An 11,322-nucleotide genomic window follows, 5' to 3' on the forward strand; every position below is an offset into this window, starting at 1 on the left:
AATATAGTGAAAATTGCCAGGATTGACACAGTTGTAATTCCAGGATACAATGGTGTTTGCAAGCTATAGAGAGTACACAAGATTAATGTCTAAACTGTCCTGTCCAGCTTCCATGCTTCCTTGACATCTAAGGGAACAGAGAAACACAACGCTTCACTGCCTGAAGGCACACAATGCCCCAGGAGCATCGGACTCTAACCTGAAAACATATGGTGCGTGTCTCTCAAGGCAGCTAGGCCAGACCAACTTTGTGATTTCCTACAAGTGTGTCTTAGAAAGTTACAAAGTTGCTTCCAAGTGACAGTTTGAAGGTCAGTTTCCCTTGAAAAGTTACAAAGTTGCTTCTGAGACGGTCTCTCTACTCTGCTGGGGTGAGGCTGGTCATCCCGTCATCTGCTGCATGCCTAACTGGATAAAACTGGGATGATGGCAGGGACTTTGGAATATGGGAAGTTGCACTGGAAATGGAAAGCTCTGGAGAGGTAGCTTCATGGATCATTGAATTTAGTATTTCTCTTTGGTGATCGTCTCTAAAAGTTTATTAATCTACTGACTGTTTGCCCTGACGGCCTGGAAATATCACACAAGGAAGTGCCCACTGCTGTGTGCCTTCTCTATGCCCTCCAGAGTGTGTTTTAGAGGTTCCGATTAGCCCAGTTGGGATGGCTCTTGCGTATGATGCTGTGTGCAGAGACATACTCAGCAGCAGAGGTCCTGGCCCTCTCTGGAGCTCTCTTGGGATGAATCATTTGAGTCTTAAAAGCAGAACTGTGAAAACAAGGGAGAGCCATGCCTAAAAGTTCAGAAAGGGATGCTGCCTCGGGCCAGGTGCTTCTGGGTGAGATCATTATGTGTATTCGTAAGTGCATGTACTCCATTTGGGCACCGAGGGAAAGGAAGTCCATATGATGGCTGGATGCTTCATAAACACTTTCTCTGTGTAAGCCAAGAACACACGCTGGGAAGAGACAGCATGAGCACCTCACAGGGCCCCTGTAAGGAAAAGGAACTCTCAGCCCTGTTCTTAGAACCTCTGGGGACATGGAGAATTAAAACCCCCAAGCTATACTCTCTGAAACATCAAGGCTCTGTCACTCTAATGTGGCAATGTGCAGTAGTGTCAGAGTCACTGGATACTGACAAAATGTCTCTTCACTCCTGGAGCGTTGTCAGAGGGAATCCTCCTGCTTCTCTGGAAAGCCGTACCCGGGAGGCTGCTGGCGGCCTTAGCCTCAAGTTAACAAAAAGGCTAAAACAGTAGCTCAGACTTGAGCAGCGAGCCTGTCAGCATGGCAGTGGATCCCTTAGGTCTCGGTTACCCGCAGTCCAGGAAAACTAAATGGGAAATTTCACGAACCAGCAATGCGTATGTTTTAAATTGTGAACCTTTCTGAATGGTCCTCTGCATCCTGTCTAGAATGTAAATCGGCCTTTTGTGCAGGTTGTCCATGCTGTTCATGTTATCTGCCTGTTAGGCACTCAGCAGCCGCCTCTCTGCTCATGTCAGCTACCATGGTTTCATAGTGCTTGTTTCTAAGTATCCCTTAATTATTCAGTAATGGCTCCAAAGGGCAGGTAGTGATCCTGGCAGTTTCATGATACTATTTTGTAATAATTCTTAGTCTTAGATCTAATAATTGTGTGATTAGCTACTGCCAATATTGTTATTATTAGCTCAGTATCTCTGATTTATGTTAAATGTGGTCATAGGAGACAGTGTCTAAATGGAAACATGCTACATCCCAGGGTTATCCAAGGTTCCAGGCAACCACTTGGGGGCTTGGGTAAGGGGAGTTGGCATATAGAACAAAATGCCATTGTATCCTCTCTTGACAGTTAACCTACTTCAGTAAATTTTTTTGAGGATACTAAAGTCTTTTTCTAGAACAAGTTTAAGAACAGTTCTCTTTGATAGTTTATAGTAAGCAACGCACAACTCCTATCTATAAACTACCGAATGATGGCATCATATGCAGTTTGCCCATCAGAAATCTCCATGGCTTTCAGATAATCTAAAAACAAATCCACATGCCCTTCTCTGTTGGTCTCTGCTTGAGGTCGAGGGGCAGATACAGACTCTGAGGTAGTGAGGTGGTGAGGGAGCCTCCCGACAGATCCACACAGTAGACATGGAGTCAGTATCCTGAGCTCTCGATCTGGAAGGCACCAGGCCTTCATCCTCTGCACTGAGGATGTACGTTGACCCAATCAGCCTCTTAGCTCACTTGGTCCTATCTTAAGGCATTGGCATAAATAAGTCTAAAAATAACAGAGAATCGAGAACATTTTAAATAAGGCAAATGTCCCTTCCTGCCAAAGGCAAGTGATACCGACCTTTAAAAGCAAGGCTAGGCCTGGAGATGTGGCCTAGTGGTTAAGACTGCTCTTGTTGAGAACTCACCTCCTCCCAAGCACCCACATCCTTTAACCCCAGCTCCGGGAGATGCAATGCCCTTCTTGCAACGTCCTCTTCTTTGTAAGAAAAGAATAGTCAATGCTAGTTTGACCTGCAGGTCATGGTCATCATGATTTTGGGTCACTATGGAAAGTTTGCAGGCTGCCTTCAATAGCAGAATCACTCCGTGTAAGCTTTCCTGGAGTCACCCCACACCCAGTGAGCAGTAAACGCCTACGCTGCAGTTATATAGGGTCACCCACAGTCCAAACATATTAAACGGGAGACTCCACAGACAGACGACGCGTAATGCACAGCTTGACAGTGGCGCAGAGGCTGAGAATCTTGTCACTTTTAGGAAGGACATTATTCAGAAGAGTCTGATTCCAGCTGAGGACACAGAGCACGCTGGCTGCCAATATGTATCTGATATCATGGCTCGGGATTGCATCCGTTCATAAGAAAGTTTGCATCTTTTTGATGGAGGACAAATGGCTATGGGGGGTGAGGGGGACCCAAGACAGGAAGTCGGTTCTTTGGAATTCCAACTCATTCGTCCCTTTGAACTCCTGGGGTCTCAGTGGTGGAACAGTTACCATGGTAACTCTAATCTTACCATGGCAGGCACTGGACAGAAGATCCAGTTAGTCATATTGCACATTTTTCTGGCTGTGATAGACAAAGTTCCTGGGTGTATACATCCTGACAGTTTCTTGCAAGAAAGGCATTAGATGAAAGAAGTGCTCTGCTCCCCAGAGCTATACCGTCCACATCGCCCACATCATCCTACATTTCTACATTCTTAAAAAGACATACATGTCACGGACTTATCCCACCTCGCCCTTTTTAATTTTTAAAAATGTATTGTTATGTATGTATATATGGTGGTGGGCATACATGTGGAAACCTGAGGGCAGCTTTTGGAATTGCTTCTCTTTCTATCTTTATGGCGGCTCCTGGGATTGAACTCAGGATACCAGGCTTACACAGTGAGCATCTTAACCCACTGAGCCATCGCTGCCCTCCGCCCATCTTACTTTATAGGTTGCGGCATGACATGTGTCCACACCCATCTGTAATTTGGACGTATTCCACTCACTTACTCTTCCTAAGAAGCCCTCCATCACAATCCCCAAAAGGGCCACTGGCTTTGGAATCCTGGTGGCAAGGTGGTTCCAGGTGTGGCCAGAATAGTTCCAGGTCATTCCATGAGCCTCCATAGCAACAGCAAGTCTGGTTGTAGCTCTATTTCCAGTTCCAAGGGAACATGCTGCTTTGAAACCATCAAAGCCAAGTGTTCTTGAAAGAACCACATATGTGCAGCACTCCCAAGTTCAAAGTTGACCCACACATACCCACCACTCCCAAGTTCAAAGGTGGAGTTCTCCTTAGGTATCATCTTTGCACTTGGGGCTTGTTTAATAGTGTGACCATTATGCAAGCTTACACTGGGGCAGAATACATGAGCGTTCCTATTTGGAGCTTGAAGCCTTTTCTCGTCGTTTTTGGAAATGCAGACTTTTCTGTGATGACCAAACTCCTCTACCAACGTGAAACCGAATTGAACATTCTCAGCTATTTAAACAATTCTCGGGGAACATTCAGCATGACTCATCCTCCCCCACATCTTATCTTTTTCCAAGTGGAAGGCTAGGAAAACAAACCAGCTATGGGCGGGTGACTCATCAAAATCCCTAAGCTAACCAGAAGTTCGCTGCCAAAATTACAATGTATCCTTGAATAGTTGTCTTGAAGGATAGTTCTCAGCTGCCTGTACTTTCATTGGGAGTAAAACCGATTGGTTTGAGTCCCCAATGTCATTCTTAGGACTTTTCATTCTAGATATTTCTCTAATAACAGACTGCTGTGTTTGCTCAGTAGCTGTTGGGGATCGTTTGCTAATGGACACGAGTGTGGTGTTCTTTACTTATTCATAGACAGTGTTTAGTCTTGAGCCCTTTGCTAAATGCCTGTGGTAAGCAGTATTCGGTAGTAGAATCAGAGAAGCAGGGCACCGGCCTTGCTCTCAGGGCAAGATTAAGGTGCAGGACCAGAGGCCACGGCACAGGGTGACTTCAGCTTGGGGTAGCAGCGAATGCAGAGGAGCTGTGGCTGGCATAGACTCACAGAGGATCAGCTGGTGCCACATGTCCAGTAGAAGCTTACTGAGAAGAGAACATGTGGCTTCATGGGGACCTGTGGGTGATTGGGTCACACCGAGGGAATTGATTCTACCCTGTATGCAAATTACTTCTCCACAGTTTATGTCATCTAAATGTAAAAGCTCAACTGTAAAAAGAAAATATCATTGAACAACAGCGTGGGCAAAGATTTCTTTGAATACAAGATCAAAGTGTGGGGGGGAAACCCAAAAATTTAGAGTATTTCAAAGCATTTTTGAATACTGTCTTTCAAAAACTACAGAGAATGAGAGAGAAGAACCCCACACAGTGAGACCAGTAGCAAAGTAACTCTTTTTGGTAAGAAAGTAAATCAAGAATTTTGTTAAGAACTTAAAACACTCCTTCAAGAAACTAACACCGTGCAGAAATAGGCAGAAGAGGCCAGCAGAAGCCTCACTGCACACATACAAATAGCACATAGAAAGTGCTTGGAATGCTTTAGTCATTGGGGAAATTCAAAGTAAAACCACATGAAATACCTGTTGGAATGGCCACGATCCTGGTTGACAATAATAAGTGCTGACGAGTCTGGGTAGAAACTGGAGCTCTCAGAGCTTGCTGGTAGCCATGTAAAATAGTGCAGCCACTTTGGAAACTATGCTAGTCATTTATTCAAACATATGCTACAAAGCAATCCAGCCACTTCTAAGTGTTTCCCTAAAAGAAGTGAAAGCCAATGCCCATAAAGGAGAAAGTTTATAGCAACTTTGTTTATATCACCCTCAAATTGGAAACAACTCCAAAGTCAACAGGAAAGTGTATCAACCCGTTCACTGGAATACTTCTTACCTTGTCAGCAAAAAGCAAGGAAGTATTGATGCGTGCAGCAGCATGAACAATTCCCAAAGTAACAACACAAAAATGTAGACACTGTATATCAAGCCCCAGACTCAGACCTGGTAATGTGTGCCTGTCATGCCAGCCATTGAGGGGTAGAGATAGGAAGACCAGGAGTTCAAGGTCACTCTTGGCTCTGTAATGAGTTTGCTTGAGCCACCCTGGGGTAGATGAGACTCTTAAAAGGGGGAGGGGGTAAACTCAAACCCTCAGGAATATTAATATATAGTGAGATCAAAGCTACAACTTTACCCTGGGACAGAGACCAGGCAAGAAGAGGAATCTCTGAAGGGCATGGGGAACACGGCAAGCATTTAAGATGATAGGTGGACTCATTATTTTTAATATGGCGATGCATCATAGCTGTGCATATAGGTGACAAATTACATTTTATACAGTAATTGATTCATATCATTGATTGTGTGTCAATAACTGTAATGGAAAAGGAGCTATTAGGAGAAAGAAATTGAGACTCACATTAACATCAAGAAACATAGCCACGTCACTCTGTATCCCAAGCCATATCAGCCTGAAGATATATATCTTCTAAAGTCACTGTACTATCTTTGATTCATCTGAAGTTTTTTTTTTTTTTTGTATAATATACCCACTTTTACAGTCTGTTAAGAAAGACATGTCCCAACCCTGAAAGATTGTGTGTATGTAGTAAAAGATCGACCATCCTCAGTTCACTCGTTTCTGGGCCTCAGGCCAAATTGTCCTTAAGGAACAGGCAGGATAAGGTAGTGGAGACAGAGTCAGGAGGATGGCTGATGATGGGTTCGGTTTTGCAAGCCAGTCAGAATTTCCCAGTGTCCTTGTCACTATGAAGAACCCTCAACCTAAGCTAGCCTTCAGTTTGTGTGCCTCTATCCTGAGGTGACACACAAGTGCACTCTTTCAGATATGTCTGGCTCTGTTTACTTGGGCAGGCCACTAGAAATGACAGTCTGGTCAGGATCAGGTTTACCCACCCTTACAGGCTCACTCAACAGTTAACCTGCTCTCCCAACCCTATGGCTGGGTGCTATCCTGGGAGTCTCAAGTCCAGGAGGATCTTGGGTGAGAATTTATCATCTTCCTGTGAAAATCCCTCATCAAACAGCCAGTGATTTGCATAGAGGTAGGAGGACCATATTGTGTTGAAATCATATAGCCCAGTGACCTGAATTTAGAATGGGTGCTAGTAAGTACCCAGACCGCCTGGCCCCAGGATGCGTTTCTCAAAATATATCCTGTCTTGAAGTGTCACATGACAGTAGGTTGCTTTTTCAATCTTTTGGGTTAAGGCGCCCCAGCATAGTCTATGTGGGTTGGTTTCATTTTGATGATATTTTTCTCTTCCTCTTTCTTCCCTTTCCCTCCGTCCATGTTGACCTTCACCAAAGGAGTCTCCTTGGGCACGAGGGTATGCCTCCTATGCACGTGTCTCGTAACAACGGTGTGACTCAGAGCTGAGGTGTCTGATTACATGCCAGTCAACTCACGGCTCTTGCGGAAACTCCTGCAGTCTTACTTAGATCACCCTGTATCCTATCGCACTTTGTGTTGTATGTTTCCCTCTTTTAAAGACTAAGTATCTAACAGTTATTTGTTTTCTGAAATACCAACCTACACCCTCATTACCCAGATAGTTAATTCGGGGAATAGTTTTAACCTACTGACAGCGGCTAAATCCAAGAAAGAACGTGCAAGGGAGTGGAATATGATGGCTGCTAGGCCCCTCTCACACTTGACCACTGTCCTGGGCTCCCGGCTTGTCTGCATCCTTACCCTTAGAAGGACTGTTATTTTGTATCCTAACGAATCCTGGGCACTGCCTGCTTTCTCCACAGTTAGTCTGTAGTGGTGAGGCAGAGATTTAGTGCAAGTTCATGTCTCTTCAAGCTTGTATGTTGGGCTCCTCTGCCACCCTAGCAGCAGATAAACCGTAAGTAAATGCTAGCGCAATAACAGTTGGGCGTGGTGGCTGCTGCCTGGTCATCGCACGTGAAGTCAGAACTAACCCGTGTGGCACTTTTACCCTGGGTCTCACTAATCCCATCTCATTGGGTCTGCTGCCATGTGGATGCTGTTTAGTCAGCAGAGGACACTGCCTTGAGGAAGCACATGAAAAGTACTCACGCTTGTGTCTTTCTCAACACAGAGGTTCCCGTGGATGAGTGCGCCAATCCAAGTCACGTTGGTTGGCTTTTGGTAAGTGGGAATTAACCATTTAAAAAATTGACTACTGTTATTTTTGTACATGTATTTTTTCAATAGGGGTGTGTGTGTCTGTGTGTCTGTGCATGTCTGGGCTGTATATGATCATGATAGTCAACACAGAAATTACACATATATTGTCTTAGGGTTTCTATTCCTGCATAAACATCATGACTAAGAAGCAAGTTGGGGAGGAAAGGGTTTATTCAGCTTACACTTCCATGTTGCTGTTCATCACCAAAGGAAGTCAGGACTGGAACTCAAGCAGGTCAGGAAGCAGGAGCTGATGCAGAGGCCATGGAAGGATGTTCCTTACTGGCTTGCTTCCCCTGACTTGCTCAACTTGCTTTCTTATAGAACCCAGGGCTATCAGCCCAGGGATGGCACCACCCACAAGGGGCCTTTCCCCCTTGATCACTAATTGAGAAAATGCCTTACAGCTGGATCTCATGGAGGCATTTCCTCAACTGAAGCTCCTTTCTCTGTGATAACTCCAGCTTGTGTCAAGTTGACACACAAAACCAGCCAGTACATACATAATTATTTTTTATGCCTACGGAAGGTTGGGTGATACAAGAGAAAACTTTTGAAAATAGCACCAACCCCAGGTGCCTAGAAAGTGTGGCTCCAGTAATTAGAAAGATGGAAACTGTCCATACAGGAATCTATATATTTAGCTATTTAGGTGATCTCCTGTAAATGCCAGCTAACCCTATGGTTTTGTTACTTTTGTTTGTCATTTTGGTGATCGAACAGTCAGTATTTGTAAGGCAATCTCTCGTGCTCTAAAGAAAGGAAAGAGGTTGTTATTAAAATACGTATAGAGAGAAAAGGAAGCTGGAAGTGACCCCTTCACCCTGCTGACCCGCCATTTTGTTTTGTTCTTTTAGTTTGGTATTCGCCACCCCCCTGTGCTGTGCTCTGTTTCCTCAGAAGAGGTAGGTGCTGGGGTTTTTTTGTGTTTTTTTTTTGGGGGGGGGGATTCTTGTCAATTTTGATCCTAAAAAACAAGCTACGTACACAGTGCAGATTTCAGTGGTAAGAAGCTGGGACTTTAAAGGTCCCAGGCAGACCATGCCTCTGAAAAGAAGAGGCTGGAGGCTAGTTTTGGTCGGGGGGGGGGGGGGGGGGGAGCTTCAAGACCCGCTCTACCCAAGTCTTGTCTGCCCCCTACTGTTGGTTACATTTGGGACCGGTTTAGCCTTTGTGAGAATCGGGCTACCTCCTGCGTGGTTTCACTTTGATAACCTTTAGCGTGACTCGTTTCATTGGAGCCGCGTGCAGGCATATCTGTAGCGTTCATCCCTGACCACAGCTCTGCTCTTCACTTGGGTAGCTGTCTATAGTCCCAGTGCCGTGGTCATCCAGGACTGTGAATGTCATTGCCATGTGCTCTTACCAGCAATGAGACATTTTCATCTAGAAATCAGAGGTAAACAGGCTTAGCCATTGACTCCTTACAGTTTTTCGTTAGTGACGGCTAATTTCCCAAAGAGAACAGGATGCTCGGTTTTTGTAGCCAGATGCAACCTTTCTGCTGTGTGTCATGCAGCAGCCCTGGGTCTCTGAAACTGTTCGCTTTCCCTGTCCTTCCTAGCTCAGGATTTAATTGCCCGTGTGATAACCTTCTTCCTTCTACCTTGTCCCAGTTCCATGTCTGTGACAAGCTTGGAGGATGAGTTGCAAGCCAGCATCCAAAGGACTCATCCTGAAATACGGCGTGTGTACTTTAACAAGGGCCTGTGAAGCCAAGATCAAGTGCTGGAGGCCGGAGCCATCTGTGAGCCTCCCTAAGCCACAGCAGTGAGGAGATTTGTGTGCTGGGGCACTCAAAAGCCTCTACAAGATCTTCGTTAAGAGTCAAGCTGCCGGTCAGGAGTCTGACATTTGAATCGTGTTGTGATTTACAAAAAAAAAAAAAAAAAACCCTTCTGGTAGATTTTAATGATGCCATTTTTCCAAAGCCCCCACTGTAAGGTTTCAAAAGCACTGGTAGGCATAGCATAGATGTTCCAGTTACACACTCAGTAAACACTGGTTATCAGTCATTGGAAAGGTTACCTGTGCAACCACCAGATTCCATTTCTACTTCTCTTCCCCAGAGGTCTCAGCAATGAATCGGGAAGACACGAAAGGTCTAAGACTAAATATCCAAATTATAAATACTAAGGAAACTTTGTTTCCAGTTTGGCAATGATCCAGTCTAAAGTAGAACCTCAATTTAAAAGATTGAGGTTCAGAGCATCAACACTCCATACACCTCCCCAAGTCAGCCATAGACTGTTTTTTTTTTCAGAAGTGAAACCATAGTCCCTATATGCCTCTTTTTTCCCCCTCTTTTTTTTTCCATCCTTATAGAATTCTCCCTGCTTTCAGGAAGATACAAAGAAACCACATGAACTAGACCAGCATCTGTGAACATTGTGCTATGTTCCACCTTGTTTGAAAACTGTGAAACAGTGTGGCATGCCAACATCTCTATAGTGATTTTTACACGTGATGTATTCGGTGTAGCTGAGGTCACTTTGGAAGTCTGTGGCTGTTCCATGTCCTAGGCAAGCCACTTGTTAACCCTGAGTGACAATCTTTATAAATCATTGTTAATTCAGAGATTTGTACGTGAGAAAACAACAACAAAATTAGAGACTATCTAGTTTCTGTAGGTTATTTTTCCCAATAATGTTTCCAGATCGAATTTCCTCATAGAGAAAAAAAAAAAGGTGTGCCTTGTGTCTGTGCTTCTCCGCTCTCTGAAAGGATGGATGGATCTGAAGTTCTCAGCCCTCACCCCACACTGCTGGAATCTTCTGTAGAGCTGCCTGCCAAGCCACCTGAAACACAGTGGCTCCCTGTGACACTCAGGCCTCAGATGAGCCTCGCTTGCCTTCACTGCTTCTGTTTTAAACAGTAGTAAAAAACTGGCGTTCAAGGCAGAGTCCACAGGTGCTTAAAGGACACTTTCAGAAGAAGCTGAAGGCCTTGAGGTCTGCCCACCCAGCTGATCTCGGAGTCCTGGCCCCAGTCCATGTGTAGCTCTAAGAACATGAAGTAGCTGGTTGCAAGATGGACCAACTCACCAAGTGTCAGCCCAGGTAGTGAGAAACTTGCAGTAGACATGGAGCTGGGCTCTTTTAAATTTGTTTTGTGAAGTTTCAGCCTCTTAATGCTTTTGTATAGGAATACTCACTGTGTGGTTTAATCATGATTTATTAAAAAAAAAAAAAAAAGAACAAATGAACGAAAATTGGCAATCTTTGCTGATCTTCTAAAAATACTTTTTTTTTCCTGAAGAAAAAAAAAGCCACACGAAGTGCAATAGGGTTGTGCGGCGACTCATTGATATTTCTCTGATGTGAGATAGAGCTGTGTGTGTGTGACTGGCTAGCAGCTATCAGTATTAGCGAGGTGTCTTGCCGATATCAGAGTCAGTGTGTCATTTCAGTTTAACTGGATGAACTGTCAAATAAAGAAATGCAGAATGAAAACAAACTGTCTCTTACTTGTCCGTGAAGCGTGCGGCTTGGGTGTTGTAACCTGCTCTGCCTTCATCTGAGTACCACAAATAACCCAGTTGTAACATCTCCTGTTGGTACCTGTCCCTTAGCAAATACTATATCTCTGCTTTGGGTTGCTGCTCTTCTACCCTCTTGAACTACACAAGAGCCGGACCCCTCTCTCCACAACCAACTCAGAGACGCCCAAAGG

The 11,322-nt window shown here is 44.7% G+C and overlaps 1 protein-coding gene across 5 annotated transcripts in view; it reads left to right on the forward strand.

The window, feature by feature from the left end:
- The window catches only part of Sfxn1 (sideroflexin 1), a 36,691-nt gene extending 25,585 nt beyond the window's left edge, over positions 1 to 11,106 (forward strand). For 2 of the 5 annotated variants that reach the window (XR_003950425.1, XR_003950424.1), the window contains exons 9-12: positions 108 to 212; positions 7,562 to 7,611; positions 8,508 to 8,555; positions 9,267 to 11,106. Coding sequence is in view for 3 of the 5 variants with exons in the window: in XM_006516849.4 (XP_006516912.2) it covers positions 7,562 to 7,611; positions 8,508 to 8,555; positions 9,267 to 9,363 (195 nt within the window). In the remaining 2 variants the exon portion in view is untranslated. The remainder of the gene's footprint in view (positions 1 to 107; positions 213 to 7,561; positions 7,612 to 8,507; positions 8,556 to 9,266) is intronic. The other 3 variants (XM_006516849.4, NM_027324.5, XM_006516850.4) reach the window with 2 other exon arrangements.
- Positions 11,107 to 11,322: the final 216 nt, after the last annotated feature.

Source organism: Mus musculus, chromosome 13 (genome assembly GCF_000001635.26).
Source record: "Mus musculus strain C57BL/6J chromosome 13, GRCm38.p6 C57BL/6J".
NCBI classification, from domain to species: Eukaryota; Metazoa; Chordata; class Mammalia; order Rodentia; family Muridae; genus Mus; species Mus musculus.